The sequence below is a fragment of the Trachurus japonicus genome, chromosome 6, assembly GCF_045865225.1.
Source record: "Trachurus japonicus isolate A0001 chromosome 6, Traja_1.0".
Lineage (NCBI taxonomy): Eukaryota > Metazoa > Chordata > Actinopteri > Carangiformes > Carangidae > Trachurus > Trachurus japonicus.
Window position 1 is genome coordinate 24,609,947 of NC_140912.1, and position 21,002 is coordinate 24,630,948.

The window sequence follows — 21,002 nt, forward strand, 5'->3', positions numbered from 1 at the left end:
CTCAGCTTGCGCTTTCTGCTCCAACTCGCCGTAGCCTTGAACCCAACCTTGACCCCAATTAGACCCACACTCATCAGAGAGAGAGCTAAGGGACAGTGGTGCTGCAGCGGCTTATCATCCCGCTACTAATTGGCCTGATGAAGCGTTATAAATATGGTCAATGCAAGCCCCCCTAATCAATACGTACAGTGTAAAAGTGAAATAAAATGGAAAGAAGAAAAAAGGAGCACAGAAGTAGTGGGAGTGAGAGAGGACAGATGTGCATTTTTATTGCTCATACTCACACCAAACAATAATCAGCCCTCTTTAATCATCCTTAAATGTTTTATTACTGTACAGTCAATCTAATCTTATTAAATCTTGCTGCCCGCTGTCATATTAGCACTGGATGCATCTGGGTTGGTGGTTGATGTGAATGGGCCAAGACACTACAGCAGACCTCCTCATGATGAGTGCTGCTGTCTGAATGTTTTCTGGTTAAGTTTCATTGTATGTTAACTCAACAACTCATCTAGAGAAAGAGCCACAGAGAGGATGGTGTTATTTAACTCGTTTTTGAATGTGATTTTGTGGTTAATCTGTCATGTCTGTTGTGCTTCTATGAATAGAGACAACATAAAATGTGTTTGTTTAATGTGCTTGCAGTTGACTCAAATAATTTCTGGTGTTTAGTAAGAGTGAAGGATAAGAAGATTCACACAGCACAGCAGCATGTTATTTTAGTGGTGCATATCTCCATCTGTACAGGCATCTGGCTGAAACAAACAGTGAGTGAGCTCTAAAGTATTTATATAAAGCATTCAGACAGGCTTTATTATTTCAGGTTCTGGTATTTAACTAAATGAAAACTGTGATTTAAGTATTGTGAAAGTAACTTGATTTTTAGTGCGAGATGTGTCGCTAACCACATTTCACAAAATAAGGGAGTTACAGCTTCTGTTGTTTACACAGATTTCTGAAATAAACAAAGCACATCTAGTCAGCGCTGCAATAAAAAAATAAAAAATAAAAAGCCACATCGATGAGAGAAGAGGCAAGATTCATTCAAAACAGTTGGACAAGAAAACAACAGCTCAGATGTAATTCTCCACAGAGTGTAAGACAACACAAATCATCAAACAAAGCAGCAGATGGGCTGCAGCACATGAAATTTAGACTCCTGTCAAAGAAGAGCAAGATGAGAAAGGTGGAGCACATCAACAGTAAAGTGGATGTTTTATGAGGAGAAAAACAGCACAAGGTTGGATCTTTGCTTTTCTGTTGACACGCTGACTAAAATGTGATTATTTAATTCCATAATAATAAGATATCTCTGAAAGAATAAAGACTCATTACTTTATTTGCAATAACCATAGTTAAAAAAAATTAATAACCCCATTTATTCACACAGAGTTAAACACTCAAAATCTATTGCCATCTGATTCATCAGGACTGTGTGGGTGTGGCTGTATCACTAATAATTGATGTGAGCAAATTACGCAACTGTGATAATATTTTAATTCAAATGTTAAATTCTGATTTGTGCACAAAAACACAACATGACATCACCGTCTCGCAACTGTTGCTCACCTCAAACTCCTCCTTTATATCAATAAGAAGGGCTCAGACAAAACCAACAAAACAGAGAAAGACTGTCATCCTGAAGGTGACATTGGGAGAAGGAGACTGTTGTTTGTTTGACGTTCACCACTGAAAGTCAACACTGTTTATTTGGACTTAAGCATTGAGCACTTTTCATGAAATAACCAAAACTTGCAACATTGGCAAAACATAGTTTATTTGTGTGGGCTTACATTGTTACTGTATCATATTGTATTGCTAATTGGAAAAACCAGGGTTTCAGCAGGTGCTGATTAAAGTGTGGTGGTTTGTTGAATGTGTTTCTGTCATCACGAGATGCCTTTTGTGTGGTGGAATATCTTTTAATTGCAATCTTGTCTTTTGTGTTGGACGCTCCTCAGTCCACACATTTTGTTATTGATAGGAGACAAAAACACAGCTGTATGCCACATGCCTCTGGCCATATGACTGAATTATTATTTCTGTGTTGTTTAAGTATCCCCATACACAGGCAGGGAGCGCAGACCAGAGTTGGTGAGGTGCTGACAACAGGAGCAAAGACTGATTTAAAGGGACATTCTCCTGTTATCTAGTCACGACAATCGATTACAGTACTTCGTTCAAAAGTATGTTTTTCATTAAATAGTCATCACCCCCATCAACAAACTGAAGTGTTCCGGTAAGCTCTGAATTTGCCGTTCATATCATTCATACTGTATATACATCGAGCGGGTAAGCTCGGTTCTGGCTGCCATGTCGTGTCGCCATGTTTTTACGTTCAGTGGCAGCGTGACGGTAGGAAACCACGGAAACTCACCGCAGACAACGGAGCTGTCGGCACAGGTCGAGGTGGCATCTGTGAAAAGTCACCGAGGTGCTGTGAGGACTGTGAGGACTGCACCTGAATGCAGTGGACATCTGGTTTGTTACCGAAGTGGCCGTCGGTAACAAACCAGATGTCATTTTAGTCACAGAAGTGGAGAGAAAGCCGGTAAAACGTGGGTCAGGTAAACACTACGACATCGCCATGACAACATATTGTCACGTGTATTGTTTTGCCTCGTGCTGACGGACCACTTGTTTACATAGAGGCTTGTTTATGCCGTTATACGTGCAGCGGCTGTCGTCTGCCTTCTGCCCAATTTCACTTGAATGTAGCATGAAAAATACGATTGAGTTGCTTGAGATACAACCACAACGCTAGATGGGAGTAATTCCTACACAATGTACCTTTAGGGAAAGTGAAGTCACACACTCATATGTAGCCATGATGTAAAACTAGACTTTTTAATACAAAGGTTAAGATATAACCAACGTTTTGACCGGAGGGCTTCCTCAGGATGCTTAAATATCCCTATCCATCCATCCATCCATCCATCCATCCATCCATCCATCCATCCATCCATCCATCCATCCTTCCTTCCTTCCATCCATCCATCCTTCCATCCTTCCTTTGTCCTTGTCAGGGTCTTGAGGGACTGGAAACCGTCCCAGCACACAAGAAAAGCCAGGAAAATACAGTCAGATTTGGCAGTGTATCCCAAAGCATTCATTGTATGTATATTGCAGGGTACTAATGAGATCACACTCAGCTCTGCCTGGAGATGTGTCATGTATTTGGGGTTAACGCTGTTGCCAGAGTTGCCCATTGACAGTGACTGGTTTGGGGGAGGCGGATGATTTCAGCAGGAAAATGTACCATCTCAGTGAACATCTGTCATATCCCACAGTTCAATATCCCAGCCTAGCATGGCACCCTCTATTCACTCGCTGGGTTGTTGGCAGAACGCACATGTAGTTACATAATCTGCAGGAATTTACAGTGTTTTATTGGTGTGACTGAATCAGCATGGATCATTTCCAGCACCCTGTTCAATACATGCCTTGAGGAATCTGTGCTGTTCTCCTGGCAAATGGGAATCCAACACCATATGTTTACAGAACAAAAAAAAAGATTAGTATGAGGATGCATAATCTGACAAAAGCAAATCCGTACGACTGCACTTACAAAATCTTAGGTTAGAAGAGTGTGCACAGGAGGGGAAGAGATAAAATCTGAGGAAAGCAGGAAGGAACAGAAAGAAATATAGAGCCACAGAGCATACTTGACAGTCCTTTGAGCATCAGCTGTGGGGGAAAATTGGGACTTGTTTCACTTGAATGCATGTTGAATTGCTCTCTGTTTTGCAGAGTTTCTCTCCAGCTGAATCATTTGAACTATTCATTTTGTTCTCTGTAGAGAACTAGAATCATGGTAGCCTGACACTTATACTTGTGCATGCGTGGATATCTTGTTGTAGTAAAGCATACAGACTGCAATCCTGCCACAGCGGCTCATTAAATTTCTTTTTTATTGTGATGCTTTGTTTTGTAGCCATGTCATATACAATCTAGATTGACAAGCAAGCCACTTGAGGAAAACACTGCAAACTTTAACTGATTGATGATTGATCGATCAATGTCAATAACTTGCTCAAATGATCTTAATTCACTGTTAACCTTCCAACCACTAGTTATTCATGCTCTCAGCTTTGTAAACAGTTGTCAGTGAAATGTAAAACTTTTTAAATCTACTTTAAGGCCTTCAGCATTTCAAAATTTTATTCCTACCACAAACAAGCAAAGCCACCTCGGCTGTTTCAAACTGCAAGCAAAAAGTGCAGTAATTCAGTGTTTTCAAGTTTTCCTCCCACATGTGCTCAAGGAGGTCATTTTGAAAGGTGAGCTTCACTGCTACAGAGGAGGAAGTGCATTAAACCACAGGAGGACTCATTTAGTGAAGATACACAGTGACTGTTTTCCCTGATATCGCCATAGAACAAAATTATGGATGACCACAGTGTTTTGGATTACATGCCGGACACTCCAAATACAGCTTAATTATATTTCAAACTTCAGCTCAAGAACCAAGCCAAAGATTAAAACGAAAAACACGAAACTGCCCGTGGAAGAGGCAAAGTCTGAGTGTTGGTGTCTGCTGCAGAGGTCTGGTACAAGAAAAACCTGGCTACAGTGATTTATTTTTTCTGGGCTCAAGTATTGCAAAAGAGTTAAACCAAGGGAGCAAAGCTGCTTGTTGCAAAGGAGCAATACATCACAACATGAATGATGTAGACCAAGGTGTGCTGCAAACATGCTGCAGGACACGTGAAGTCAACTGGACAGGGTGGCGTGTTTCCATTAGAGCAAGAGGAGGAACGTCAGCCAAATGGATGCTTCTAAATCAATTGGCTTTCTATCTGTGCCAAATAGGGTGATTTTATATTGCATATGTAGCCTGGCTGTGTTAGTGAGAATCAACCATAATCTCGCCCTAAATGCCAACACAACAAACTTTCATTTTGTAATTAAAATGATAAAATTAGCGACAGACTCTGAACCCACCTGTTTGTGTCACTTCACTGATTAGTGGACAAAGCCTCAGCCTGATAAATCTTAACTCAATATCAGCAGCTACAAGAGATAAGACGCAGGAGGATTTGTAGCTGTTAGTTTTACAGCACTACTCAACAAAATTTGAAGGCATTTAAGATGATTAACTTGTGTCTTTAAGCCCTGGGCTGGTTTCCTGAAAGAATATTAGAAATTGCACTTCAGTCAAATCCATGAAATTATGTTTTAGTCGTTTTGGATCTTGGCCCATTTACATATTTAATCTTCGACACAGTAAGATTTTATGGAACATACTACAATAATACTGCCACGCTACAGTAATATTTTAGTACCTTATACAGTCACTGTTGTGGAATGAGCTGATACTGGGACTACAGTGTAATCATTCTCCTGCTTCTGGTCTTTGAATGTTGCCTTTAATACCTCTATGTCTGTTTAGTCCAGTTAAAACTGTCAGGCTCATTCTTCTGGTCAATTAACTATCCTCTCATTTGTATGCAGTGATGTAAGTTAAAGTGATGGAGGCTGAAGATAAAAGCAAGTGAATTTTACCTATCAGATGTTCAGTGAACCCTGTGCAGGAAGTGTAGTTATACAGTCTGTATGCTAAACACAGGTGTGCTGTAGTTTCTCCTATATATAAAACTGAAGAACATCTCAGTAGGGAACTTACTAATTTATTTACAGTATCACTTCATATTGAACTCTTCAGAGCAAAATGCTGTACTTAAAGCCACAGGGACGTGGTCGGTGTGGAGGGACCTGCCTTAGGCTACGTTGCAAGGCCAACATCTGAAATGGAAATCAGAGGAAAAAAACATAAATAAATAAATTCAAACAATGAAAATTTAATATCCATTTCAAAACATTTTACGTTTAGAAAAGATGTCAAAAACCATGTATCAACCACCTAAAACTGTTTGAATCCTCCAAGACTACTGGTGGGTAAATAAAATAGCACTTCTGACATAGAAAATGATTATTTAATGATAGGAGCGAACACGGCACTTCACAGTCTATAGACTTTTACATCACCGTCTTCTTGCTCTACATATGTAAGACTTATAAAAATAATTAATGTCCTGTCATTAATTTTCTATTTCTTTTGGATCAGTGCTAAGACTCTGTGCCAAAATGAAACCTTACAGTCTTTCAGAGTGGCTCTTTTTTTTTTCTTTTCTTTTTCTGCTCAGTGTAAAGGCTATCAATATCTTTTGAGTCGGATTGTACAGAAGGAAGGGGAGGCAAAAAAAAAGAACATATTAAACACTGTTATCAATGTGTCACCCTCCCACTGCTAACCCCATATTTCTCTTGCTCCTCTGGGTGAATGCTAACCATGCTTAAGAGGCTGATGAAAGAAATAGATCACTTGCGTAGGTTGCCGTGGCCCAGATAACAGCCTCACGTGGCTGCCATCCTTCTGTAATTAACCATTGTCAAAGTGATTAATCATATGTCTATAGAGGTGGAGTGCAGGAGGCTGCCAGCCACCTGTGAGGTGAAGTGGAGCTAAAATGTTTAAGTAAGACTTTTGGAATTAAATTAAAATAAAAAAAAAATCCCTTCATTTATAACTGTGCATTACAAAATCATACATGAAAGAGTGTCTTCTAAACTGGCATGACAATGTCACCTGCAACCCAACATACTGGAGTAAGTAAAGCTCATGACAGTAAACACACACGCATCCACACACACAGCTTATCCCCTCTAAATGTAAAGTACTTAAAAGATTCCCAACCTACTGTAATTTGGCTGTATTCCGGTTGATCTGTGATCTGCATCTGCAGGCAGCATGCCATTATCTAATGAGCTGTTTGCTTTACTGTCCAGCAATATGCCCTGCTAAAAGTTTAGAATATCTGAAAGAGGGTTGATTATAGTAAGATCAAAGATGTGGAATTAAAGCAGAGTGAAGTCTAGCTGTTTTATAGAATATTATTTCAGTGCTATCAATGCATGTGTTCTCTGGCTTCCTCACACAGTGGTAAGACATGAGACACACTATGAATCTAAATTGCTCATAAATGTGAATGTGGGTGTGTGATGTGTTGTTTTGGTAACCTGTCCAGAGAATACGCAGCTGGGATTGGCTCCCTGCACAGACGAGCAGTGTAGGCAACGGATGGATTTTTATGATATCAATGATATCATATAAATTGGGGGTGCAATGGCCCAGATTGAAACTGTGCTATTTAACAGATGTAAGCATAATAACACAGTAAATTATACCTGCTAAACATCTTCATTGTAAACATGTCAGCTTGCAGACCGTAGCATTTAGCTCAAACGAATGTGTCCTCACCACTAGTTTGGCTGTAGAGTTCAGTCAGTCACAATATTTAATCAGCTGACCACAAATAGATTCAAACTCATTGTACCATTATAATCTGCATCCACAAAGGTGCAAGTACACCTGGCTTTTAAAGAGAATGGGAGATGGCAGTTTTTCGATGTTATGCCTTTTTGGGCCATGTGCCTGGAGCAGTGACTGTTTTGACTGCTGTTAAAATAGCAAAATGGACACGACATAAATGTATATGTGCTTTGGATTGTTAAAATTGAGCCCCACGTCTTGTTTGCAGCCGCTTCTGCTCTGACTTAAGTGATGCTGACAGAGAAGCGGTCAGTTGATGCTTTCAGTCCTAAAGCTGTATAAATATTAGTGGACCAGTTCCTGCACATCACAGGGATGCAGATGCAAATATGAACAGGCTTTGACAATGATGGATGGAACCACCAGCGGAAACAATCCAGAGTGAAGCATTTTGCTAACACAAAATTAACTTTGCATCCTGGACAGCCATTCTTTGGTATGACTTACTGTATATGTATTATTTTTGCTTGTGTATATCCCCAAACAAAAGCCTATGACGAGTGAGAAACACAAAATGGGAGCAGAGTCATTTTGAAAGCCTGAGACCACAGATTATTTGTCACATAATGAGGCTGTCTTTTCAATGCCAGGGAAAAAGGAAATGTCTGAATTTTTGTGAAAAGATCTCCACCAAGAATAGAGGAAGACAGGTATAAAGATGAGGGAGATGAAGACACAAAGTTGAGAGGAACAGTGTTGCACTTGTGGAAATGCTGTCACCAGTAGGTTTTCATCTGTCTCTGCTCTCTTGATTTTTTTTCCTCCTAAGCCTTTTTATGTGTGTCATTATTTCTCTAAGCATTTGAAGAGGCCTGTGCAATAGCCAGTGGTTTGGTGCTGAGAGCAAGAACTAGTGAAGGGCTAGGAGAGAGAACAAAGAACCCTCTGGCAATTTGATTATAATATCACACCTATTCAGAGAGTTAATGTGGTGTCTCAGATGTCAGGCAGCTCTGTTTCACTTTCCCCCTTTCCCCTCTCCATTCCTCTGTCTCTTACTCTCATCCTTTTTCTTGCTCTTTGCTTTGTGCCGGGGATCAGCCCTCACTCGAAGGGCTTTGATGAAATCCTTTCAAGACAGAATGTGACGGTCTGAAATGTCATTCTCAGATCAGATGTCTCTGAAACAAGGCCTGTCATATCATTTGGTATGCTCGACTTCATTAGCTCTTTGTTCAGTTTCATGTCAGCTCTCACAAACACAATCGCTCAGGGAAATCACTTGTGGCTTCCTAGTTTTTCTCCCACTTGTGTTTTACAAAGAAAATTATCCATTACATTGGGAAGAAAGCAGCACTATTCTTCATGTGGATACAGTGACTTCTTCCGTTCCGACATTCACCACTTCCTCTGATGGTCCAAGGCTTGGCCAAAGATCACATTTGGTCCAGATACTGTAGTAATATCTCAACAGCGACTGGATTGCCCGTTGATAAAATTATGTGTACTGACATGCATAATCCCAAGAGTATGAATCCTACAAACTTTGACGATCCTCTGGCTTTGCTCTGTATCAGGAAGTTGACATTTTTTATTTTTAGATTTCATATGTCATGAAATTAGGTTTGGGAATCATTGTTTCCCTTGTTAGTTTGTTTCTTGGAGGAGTTTGGTGACCCCTTAACCTTTACTCCAGCATCATGGTAAAGCTCACATCAGCAGCCTACCTATTACAGCAAATTTTGGTAAACTTCAGCATGTTTGTTTAGGTAATTCCTGTAATAATGTGAAAATGTAATGTTCATATTCTTGCTTGTTTTGGTTCCCGAATCTCACTGGAAAAAATGAGCAAAAAAGTTAAATTTACTGTCCCCCTGAAAGTTTAATTACGGATTGCCAGGCACACAAGGAGCTAAAAAATGAAAAGTTTGACTGAGAGTGTCTCAATCAACACCAGGCCAGCCAGAAGTTTTCTGACACCTGGAGGGAAAATTCCCTGTTGCTGTAACTCTCGCCCAGAGTTAATGTGAACATCTTTTCTTGGCCGAGTACTGCCGGGGAGTTTATAATTGAGTTGAGACTCAGGAAATACTCATTAAGACGTTGTCAGTCACCAGAGGAGGCCACGCTCAATGTGTTTAGACACCACAGAGACTGCAGGTATCCCAGAGCCCTGCTCTTCTCCAGCTGGAGGGCAAATGTGTACGTGTGTGTGTGTGTTTGTGTTTGTGTGTGCAGCTTGTGCACGTGCATTCATGTGTGATGGTGTGCAAGGGTTTAATAAACTCACAGGTCCGTGGAGCACCATCTGCCTGCTCAGTGTTTGATTGAGCAGGAGCTTGTGAGGGACACCCCTGTCACTCATTGTATTCTAATCCTTTCCTGTTTTCAGTTCATTTGACTTTCATTGGATTTTTATGTAGTGATACACAGAGCATACTTAATTTTATGTTAATGCAAGGGCTCACCTTTTGTACATTTAAAATTCCTCTCTTGATCACAGTACTTTTTGAAAAGGAGTTTAGTACCTAGTACATGATATTGACCCTTAGCTCATTATGTTGCTCCTGACCTCAATGTGTCATTTCACTTAATAGTCTTCCGGCTGATGTGATAATTAAAACAACCCTCAAGGTGTCTGACCATTGATCATTTGATCTCCCCTTGCCTGCCTTACAGAGCACTATCTATGACAAGAACAGGCTAACAAAGAATACACACTCACACACACAAAAAAACTGTACTGACATTGGGATCCGGTATTCATTCCCCACTAAACTGTCAGAGTCCAGTTTTCAGACCCCACTAATGAAGAAAAACAAGACCACACATGGACACACGTTGACTAGAGCAGAGGATTTGAGGACAGCATGAGGTGATGGTGGGTCACGAGTCGTCCTCAGTAAACCGTATTATAAACAATAAAGAGGCAGAGAAAATCATGCAAACACACTGCTGGGTTCAGATTAGACAGAGCGAATGCACTAAAGCAAGAAGGGTGACGAATCTACACAATTTTAAACAATATAAACTGTTTTTGTTCCTGCCAACTTTGAGCTGCTTCATGACTGAGAGCATAAAAAAAAGTGGAATTACAAAATTAGAATAATAATATCACTAATAACAATTTGCTTCTGGTCTTGCTGCTTAAATGGATTCATTCAATGCTGTAAACAAGACTTGAAATTGGAAAAAAAATATTTCACTAACTAGCAAAACCACTTTTCATAAAGAGCTTGAACAGTTGTCCAATATCACTACACTGAGAAATTGGCTCAGCTTGAGCAGTACATTAGTGGCCATCAGCTGCCCCATAAACACTCCTATAGGCACTTAAGTTATTGTGTTGAACAAAGGCCTTGTCTGTATGACTAAAACAACAAGAAAATAAGTACGAGAAAGAATTATGGGACTGAATATCTGCTGTTTAAAAATAGGATTTTTGAGCGACGTGTTGTTTGTTTCTCCGGTTCAAATTGCAACAACCAGGTTGATTTGTTTTCTTTGTGTGTGTGTATATAAGCGCATATTCCACTGTGGGTTGATATGCACGGATCATCTCGCTCCTCTGTGTTTTGTAACAGGGGTCGATGAGACAAGTCGACACGTGCTCAAAGGTGAATCTACAATGCAGGAGAGAGCTCCAGCAGCATTCTCAGTGAGACAGATGGATGAAGTTTATTAAGCATGTGACAGTTAACACCTCCAGCAGGGAGAAAACACTGCCGTAGATAAATAAATGTTGGCTTTACCAGCCCCTGCCTCCTGTTATTTATATACAACATTCAACATTAGTATTAGGTTTGAATTATGACAGCAAATTATTATTGCTGCTATGATCATTATGAATGTCATCCGTACGTATGAGCTATAATTCTCCGATTGTTATATAGATTGCAGATGCTAGAAGGCCAGTAAATTGATTTTGTATCTTATTTGGAGCTTTGCACTCTAGCTTTGGGAAAGCTTTTTTTTGTAATGAAGTTTAGTTTGCGTAGCAATGCAGAATGATTAGATTTCATTTGTGTTCCATGCATGAGGGAACGTGGGTTAACTTTAGGTTTTATTATTTTGTGAGTCATTCTTTTATCTCCAATATCGAACCAGCAAATGAAAATGGTGTGTGGAGAGTTTGAAAATCTCAAGGCCCCTGAATGATCGCTGTAATTTTACAGATTATGTTGAGGAAAATAGTTTGTCTTGATCTTTGGTGCCCCAAAGCATTGTGGGAGATGTGTAAAATCCAGCTCTAAGCTCTTGGGAATCTTTAAAATGGATGAGCGTAAACTTTGCATCGTATGCTTACACTTTGATCCCACATGGCATAGCTTTAGGGACACTTTTTCTTTCCCTTTTTAACCATCCTATCTGTTCTTACATGTATGAATTTGAAAATGTGATTTCCTGGCCTTTCCCCCAGAGATGTGGCGAGTGTTTACCGGCGCTTTGAGCACTAGTACTTGAGCGTGAGAGCGCATATTTACAGTGTGGTGATTTTTTTTTTCTTTGGCCTCATGCAGCGAATAGTGGGCTCTAGCCTGTAGCACAACGTTATTGGAGCTTTCAAGCTTTGTTAAAGTGTCTTACATTAATTTAGAACATGATGGTAAGTGTTTGCATTTGGTTTGAGTGGATTAATTTAATCGCTCACGTAGCTAATTATTCATCTAATAATGGTTTTTCCATGATTCGCTTCACAAATAGATTCTCATGGATAAACTCTGTGACTGTGTGTGTGTGTGTATGTGTGTGTTAAGTTCAGAAGCTGCCATGTTTTTTTTTCTTTTACTGTGTTTGAGTGTTTGCAGTTGCGTTGCCTTTGTGCTCATTGTTTTGTGTGTTTATGCCTTTTCTCCTGTGTAGCCTCCTGTCTAATACTTACACCTTCTCTGTTAGTCTGCATGTTTGTTTGACTCCAAACGTTCTAACACAGACCTTTCTTAATTCAAGTCTTCTCTTTTTTTAACTCTGCGTCACTGTGTCTTCATTCTGCAGACGCTCCCGACCACAACATATGAGTTGGAGATCGTGGCTAAGGACATGGCAGGAAGTGAGGTGGGCCTAACAGGAACAGTCACGGCTACCATTACCATCACAGATGAGAACGACCATGCCCCTGAGTTCACACATCCGCTGGTGAGAAACATGCCTTTTTCTTCTCTATCTCTTTTAAGCAATGCATCTTCCTTTTTATCCCTTTGCTGCTCACACGTAAGCTCTACAGACATTATTTGGGAAAACAGTGTTTGTTTACCCCTCCAGGGATGTAAGAGGTCAGGGTCAGTCAGAGTTAGATATAATGCATTTCTTCAAGGACTTAAAACACATCAACAGAGCAGATTTTCCCAATAGCAAGTTACAACCAAGGTTAGCCTGGTTAGGTCCAGGTTCTGTAACTAATTGGAGGAATTACTGAGGCATGTGGTCAGCCCCGTGAAGATTTTTTTAGTCTAAAATGTCAGTTCCACTTTCATTTGCATTATAAATGACATGGTTGTGAATATGACATTTTGAATAGCAATTGTTCTGATTGTGGATATTTTGTGGTACCTGGTGGCACAGTTAAAAGTAAAATTACATACAACAAACAGGAGGTCAAGCACTACAATTATTACCATAATTACTGTCTATTCAAATAATATCCAGTTGTAATGATGGACAGATAAAGCAAAAGAAGCAAAACAGTAAATTATTGTGTTTTAGAAACAGCGATTGTGTTTCACCTGCCAAATTCTGGATAAAAATAATTTCACCAGTGCAATGGTCATATCACACCAATCTGTTGCTCTGACTTTTTGTGTTATAAAAGAATGTTTTTTTAGTCAATAATTAGATCTGCTGTTACTTTGTCATTATTCTTGCTCTGTTAAGCTCCAACCAGTAGCACTCAACACCTACAGTAGGGACTCAGCCTATCCTCATACTAATCGATTAAGCCTTGGTTCAGAGAGATATGTGATAGATGTAACTTACCTCATAATTTGGTGATGTAGATCATTGACAGCCATAACATTCTTTGTTGAGTGTGTCTAATGTCTGATGTGTGTGTATGTGTGTGTGTGTGTGTGAGAGGGTGTGAGGAAGGGAGGAAGAGAGAGAGAGTAAGATGAACCTGTAATGGTGTGGCCGTATGTACATAATTCAGAGCATATAACACAAAGCCAGGTCATGCAATGTTTCTGTAAGTTATTTCTAATGAAACACAGCATTGTCTTTTCTTTTTAATGATATTTGAACCTGCCTGACCGATGGGTTATAGCTCAACCTGCACATCACATCGCTATGTACGTACTATAGTATGCAGAGTTGAACTTTTACCTCTTGATATTGCTTGACAGATGGACCAACTATTTAAATCCCCAGCAAACATCACTGCACAGTCACACACCTAACCTTTCTGAGAAACAAGTCACCTGCGCTATGCTCAGTTGCCCCCACATTTTATATACACGTGCATTTGCCAACTCAAAGACATGTGTCGGTGGTGGCCTTTAGCTTTCTCATATAAAAGCCTTTCTGTCCCCGTCTGGTAAAGGTAAAGCTCAGAAAAAACCCATCACAGGTCTCAGACACCACAAGAAGCTTCCTGAAGATGTGAGGAAGAAAACAAAATGGCCCTGCTACCCCATCTGTTATCACACTGTCGTTGACTCATTACTTATTAAATATATTAATAAAAAGTTGATCATAAATGTGAATGACAGGTGCAATTTGTGTTGGCATTCAGTGCTTGCAGGGGCCACACTCAGAAGTTCAGTGCAGGACTGTTTGGGGAAAGACAGAAGGGACATTTTTATTGATTTTAATTTGAAATCAGAACTTTCTTCCTTTTGTCTGGCAAGAAATGATTGGTCTTCTTATAAATTACCTCCCCAGCTTCAGAAATACCCTCTCACATGGCACTGAGGCTGCTGCTGAACATAAGATATGCGTTGCCATGTGGCACAAGTGAGGTTACCTGTAAAGTTTTCTTGTGTAAGGAGTGAATCCTAACTTTTCTGTGTTACTGGAACCTATGTTACTACGAACAACAACAACAATAAGAAAGTATAGCAGGAATTACTGCCTCGTGGTTGTCTGCCTCTGCCACTCAAGACTAGTTTCATGTCACAGTACATCCTTCATCCCAACAGTCATATAAATTTGGATAAAATGTTGTCATGATTGTTGTGTAAAATCTTAAGTAATTGCTAAAAAAAAAATGACAGAGGTTGACTTGTGAACCAGATTTAAACAAATTCCTCTATGTGTGATGGATTTGTGATTTTGACCTTTGACTACCAAACTGGTTAAAGTTTGTCCTTGAACCCAAGTGGACATTTCTGCAGAAGGATTTCCTTTAAAGATTTCTGGATGCACTGCATTCAGAAAGGTCAAACCCATGTTTTGTGAGGTCACTGTAACCTACCAAAAAGTAATCACTTCATCCTTGAGTCTAGACTCTAGTTGGACCTTTGCGTCAAATTTGAAGAGGTTCATTCAAGGTGTTATGGTGTTAATGTTATAAAGGCCAAAAACAGTGTTATTTGAGGTCATCATAACCTTATCGTTTGACCCTTGACCACAAAAGTCTATTGAGTTAATCTCTGAGTCCTGGTGAATGTTTGTACCATGAGAAAATCTGATACCGAGTTATCCAGAAGAATTGGGCGAATGTATGTATCAGAACTCTGCTAAACCATAGTACAAACTCTGACACATTGATAAACCTACTGCCTACAGCACCCTGCAAAGTCTCAGGTGACATACATCTATTGGCACACCCTTTCAAGCTTCAAACACCCCGTGGATGTGCATATGTTTTCAAATAATTTATGTGAAATGTAATAACACGTCATTGTACCTGGGTGATAGGGGTGCAGAGGCAAGATAAGGGAATCTGTGAGTAGGAGGGGGAGTAGACGTGTTGTGGTTCACTGATGGTTTGTTTAGTCAGCAGTGCCTTGGGGTATTAGTGAAAAGCTAATAGACTAAAAGGGAGCCGGCGAGTCACGCTATAAAATAAAATAAAATGTAGTAATGTACATGAACACAACAACTGAAAATGGCGCGCAATAAATTGCATCTATTGCCTGTTTGTGTCAACTCATGATGTATTTGTCAAAAGCTGCTACTATGGCTGTTTTTTCCAGTTCATCCCTTCTTCTCACCTCTGGAGGTGTGGAAATAGGAAAAAATCTAAGGGTCCTGTAGGAAAAATAAATATATAAAATAGGAAAAACCTTAAGGTGCAGTTGTAACATTGAGTTGTGTGGTTTTTAATGGAAATGCCCACAGCTGTTGTCAGATTTTGAGACACATCATGCTTTGCCCCAACCAAACTTCCCCTACAGTCCTTCCATGATGCATTGGGGTGTCAGCGGAGCTTGTACGGAGCGCAGCTCAGATGTGAAATGTTACAGCTCAGAGGGCTCGGCAGGGCCATGCAGAGTGCACCATGTCCATGTCCCAGTTAATGTTCTCATTTCTCAGCAGGAAGAGATCCGTTTAACGGCGTGGAGAAATTGAGCTTTTAAAAAACAAGTGTTTGAAGGTGCTAAGCTCCGTGTATAAATCCTCTACCCTCCACTCTCCCTGACCGATCTCAACCTGCCGATAAATCATCTATGACCTCTGAGATGACCGCCATCATACTGAGTGTGTGTGTGTGTGTTTGTGGTTGTGTGTATACAGTAGGCGCTTAGTCTGTGTCAGTGGCACCTCTAAAGCTTTCACCATATAAATTATTTAACTAAATACTCACGTCTTTTCATAGAGCTTTCCAAAACCCTTCCCTTTAGTTTAGAAGAACCTGGAGTTGCTTTTTTCTGAAGACACCACCTCCTACGGATCAGATGTAAGCCCTGAAAGCCCTACTTCCAGTCTGTGAGTCGAACTCAAGCAGAGAAAGATAGAGAGAAGGATGAAAAGATGAATTAAAAAAAAGTCCAACAAGGTAGATACAAAGAGAGGAAAAGAAAAAAGCAGGCATATGAATGTGCAGGGGATGTGTTCCACCTTGTTATTATTCATTAAATCCACTGTTGCAGGGTTTTATGAGTTGACATTTTGTTTGAATTCTACTAACATAATTCTCATGTAAGGCCTCTGTTTTCTCTCGTACCTACCGCAGCGCTATGCATAGAGAGAGCTATTCATAACTTCAGAGCACCACTCGACTTCTGCTTAGATCCAGGGACTCTGTTCTTTTCCTCATCTTTCTGTATTGAAGTTTTGAAGTTGTATTATTCAAGAATTACAGAACATGTGAACAACATTTTTCTGCTTTGAAAAGGAATAATTCTCAACTTCTGAATATGGTCTAAATTAGATATGCTGTCTTTGTTTTTTGTTTTTTTTTAATTGACAAACTGAAACAGACAAGAAAGAAATCTAGTTTTAACCACATCTTGCACTGGTTTCCAATTTGACTCGTGTTATTTTGAAAGTAATTATTTTGAGCCTCTTTTTCTGTAGAGCCATAACAGTATGTTGACATCCACATCCACAGGACACAGCTGTGAAGCTTCAGGCCTCTGGCAGCAGTTAATATTTAAGAGCCAGCGTTGTTGGGAGACACACTAGGACTACAACACTAACTGGAACATGTCACCACCCTGATACAAGATATGTACAATTAGCAAACAACAACATAAAACTTTTGAGCCTCTCTTGTGATCAGCAGACAGACTGACATGTAAATGAGAAGGTGACTGTGGACACCTAATGATCACTGATCCAGATGTTTCTCTGCAGAATGCTTTCTTTAGTTTTGTTGCTAAAAATACATATTTTGTTGTTAGACATTGGTGTGTCCCAACTGAGCTTGTGTTTTCTTCTGGTACCATTAAGGAGAGACAGCTAAAACTAGCTAGGTTCTTCTTCCTTTCTACAATATGGGATATGGGAATATAGAGTACATTTGAAACACAGCTAACGGTGAACAAGTATCCATGTCGGATGTGGACAGCTCAGCTTGCTACCCTCCACTTCTAATAGGACTCTCTGAGCCTGTTCTCTGACTTACTGGATGCTGATCCAAAACATAGCAGATTACATTTAAACACTCAGAAAAACCAAATCCTGCAGGGTTGAGAGTGAGAGTGGGTGGGCATGACTTGGAGCTGAGTATGGCAAGAGTTTAGTTGTTGCATCACAATGTTACAGAAGTCCTGACCACTCATTTTAATGCTAGGTTTCAGAGTACAGCCTGATGTGTTTCTCCACGGACTAAGTGCTTTGGTATCTTCACTGTATTATAACATAGCACTCACATGATAATATGGCCCTTCCACCTGCTGTATAATCAAAAAGAGAAATTGAAAATTTGCACATCAGCAAGGAACCTTTAAAGCCTTTTAGAAAAAGGCTGAAGCCTGCACACTGTTGTACAGTAGCTCCTCAAATGTTTATTGTAGGCTATAAGATAAACGTTTCGATCACATACTGTAGATCTTCGTCAGAAGAACAGGAACCTTTAAAGCCTTAGTTTCCTGTAAGATTTATAATTAGTTAAAGGGCATGCTGAACTGCCATTTCTTTTCCCCTTATTTAGCCCTTTTTAAGGATGAATGAATCTGTGTAATGTTTCTTCCATTTTAAAATCATAAAAATCACAAGCTAAGGTATCCTTACTGCTAAGATATCCTTATTACTTACTTGGAAATGTATTACATTTTGCTGGGAGAGTGCCTTCTGTAGGGGATTGAGCTCAGACCTGATTAATTTTTATAGCGAGGGGCTAATCCTGCTTTTTTTTAAGGAGGAGAAACAAGAAAAAACTGATACGGATTCCCTCGGTAGATCTGTCGTCTGAAAGTTCCAGATATGCATGGTCGTGTAACGAAAATGGATATTGCTCCTGATGAATTTCTTATCTCAATCGCAGCTGGTGTTATATTATCTCTGTGTGTTTACTTTTAGTTTTATGTCCACTGTCTCTTGGACATTTTGTGCTGTGTTGAATATGATATTACGCTGTACTTTAGGATTTTTGTGGATGATGTTAAATTTTGCACCAGTTGCTGCTGGTATCTGAGGGGACACATACTTTTTGTCCCCTGTCCCACTCTGAACAGCTTTTGCCCTTCACATTTCTTCTGCTCTCTGTTATTTCATTCTTCCTTGTCTTCCACTGTCCTCATCCCGTCTTCATTCTCTTCCTCAGCACTTGCTCTCCCTGTCTGGTCTCCTCTCTGGCTCTGCTAATTCTACGCCATGTCTGACTGGGCCTATTTCCCCCCAGCTCCTCATAACAAGACCATGATGGACCTTATCACTGCTGTCACTCAAACTCCCTGACAGCCAATCTCTGTATTTTTTCCCCCTTTTTTTTTTGCACTCAATTTTGCTGTCTTTCTCTGTCCCTGTCTGTCTTTCTGTCTGCACTCGCTCTCTCCCTCTTTTCCCTTAACTCTCTCCTCTATGATGACCAGGAGAATATGTTTGCCTGCAATCCATCTGTCCCGCTGATAAAGACGTTAGTGGTGATGGGTGTAGCGCCAGGCGCAGGGCAGCAGGGCCCTGTCACTGCTGGTCTGTCTTGGGGAATGGCTCACGGGTGTCACAGATTAGTCCGGGCCTTGCATGATTGCTTCACTAACTCTGAGATACACACTGTGTTTACCCTGGGTGATACAGTGGCATAGTTGGCTGGAAATCTCTGACACAAAGACGAAGGGATGGGACAGGATTTTGTGCCCTGTCTGTCAGGTTCGAGGAAGGTTACGAAGGACAATTGTACATATGCATCAATTTGACAACATGTGTGGAGAATGTGTTTTAGTGTGTCCTTGACACTTTTGAAGGTCTATGCTCAATATATTGGTCAGGAGGAAAAAATCCACTAGTTAGATCATTAAAAAACAAATTTATAACAATTATGATAATAATACATTTTGTGTCTATAGCACACTTTACATTAAAACATAATCTTAAAGTGCTACAAGATTAAATGAATGGCACATATAAAAACAATTTACAATAATTTAATTCTTCAGTCATCATTCGACATTTGCTCATTTATTTCTTCATGCGTAATTTGATAAATCTGTAGCCTATGCATTGTGAAGTTTTTATTTTATTGTTTTATTACTGCATGCCATGCAACAGTGGGTCATAAAACAGGTATTCCATGAAGGGTATTACTAGGTAATTATATCCAAATGCTAATAGAATGATACCTCTTGACACTTCCGTCCTTTTGATAAAGACTGAAGACGTACTAGAAAGAAATGTGAGGGACCACTTGAAGTAGCAAGCCATATTGTCTATCAAGTGTTAAGTTTGCTCTGGGGAATATTAATGTGTTAGAAATCTCAAGGCCAGCTGCCTGTCTCACACACACTCACTGTGGGCTTATCTGAAAAGGTGGTGAGCTTTTCACAGTTTTCTATTTTCTCAAAGGGCCTGCCCACTCATTGCTCTCATCAAATGCCATTTTTTGGTAATTTGCCAGCTATGTTAATTAGCAGTCTGCTTGTAATATTGATGACATTATATCAGTTCTTTACACTTGCAAACTGCAAATAAACATCCTAACAATAATAACCCAGTGGCCTGGCAAGTGGAGAGAAAAAATAGTAATCTTTATGATCATGTATAAACGATAGAAATGTTGTTTTTTCAATATTTTATCTTTTATTTCTTACTTTTAAATGTATTTAGTGTTGCAGTATGAATGTCCAAGCTGAGTTTGTGGACTTCTATTAAGATGGATACAGTTACCTTAACTGCTATTATCACCATCATTGTAGTATTAGTATTCATTGTACTTTTATCTCAATCATTTCTTCAGTTTTCTCTCACTCCATCTCTTCCTCTTTCTTCCTCTTTGAACCAACATGGTCTAGACAGATGACCACTCACCCTGAGTCTGGTTCTGCTCAAGGTTTCTGCCTCATAAAAGAAAGTTTTTCCACTCCACTGTTGCCAAGTGCTTGCTCTTGGTGGGAATTGTTATAATGAAGAGTAGGTCTAGACTTTCTCTATTTAAAGAGTGCCTTAGAATAATTCAGTTAAATTCCTGATTAAGTCAAAAACCTAAATTGTATTGAAACACTTCAACAAATGTCTTAATACCAAAATCGATAATTCACCCATTTTCTACTCGCCGTCATGCCAAGGAAGGGTTTGGATAAACTTTCAGAGTTATCAAAACACTTTTGGAGTTAGAGTTCACTTTTGAATCATCCAAAAACCTCCATACTGCTCGTCCGTACTGATCCAAGTGTCCTGAAGCCGCGACATGAAAAAGTTGTTTGGAAAACAATAGTTTGATCTCTGTTTTGAGCCTTGTTGTAGTAGTAGCTCCCAGTGGCTCTCTTGTGTTTGAGTGCATGCTGCGAGATGTTCTTCCGTGTTTACATCATAAATCCAGTGGTTTACAATGACGAACGAGTATCTTGACCGAGGACCAAACCCCTGACCCTCTCACTAATTGCCGACCTGTTCGACCTCTACTACCACCACAGGTGGCTGCAGTAATGTACCTTTGTATTATGAAAGAAAAAGAAAAAAAGACAAAGATGACAACTCAAGAAAACAAAACATTGTTTCAGCTGAAATGTCTTCAAGGAAAAGGTGTCACAGCAGGTTGAACAGAGGTGTAAACCGTGAAAAGAATGATGATTGGATTCAGATCCTGGTGCGCTGCGTGCTGCCTCACTGTCACAGTCAAGGTGTCAATACCTACACACACCTATTGTACTGCACATACATAACATACATAATACAGTAAGGTTATTGTTTC

At 39.8% G+C, this 21,002-nt stretch overlaps 1 protein-coding gene across 1 annotated transcript in view; it reads left to right on the forward strand.

The window, feature by feature from the left end:
- cdh13 (cadherin 13, H-cadherin (heart)) overlaps positions 1 to 21,002 on the forward strand; it is a 295,317-nt gene that overhangs the window by 210,340 nt on the left and 63,975 nt on the right. The window contains exon 9 of the mRNA XM_085779939.1: positions 12,269 to 12,409. Coding sequence (XP_085636065.1) covers positions 12,269 to 12,409 — 141 coding nt within the window. The remainder of the gene's footprint in view (positions 1 to 12,268; positions 12,410 to 21,002) is intronic.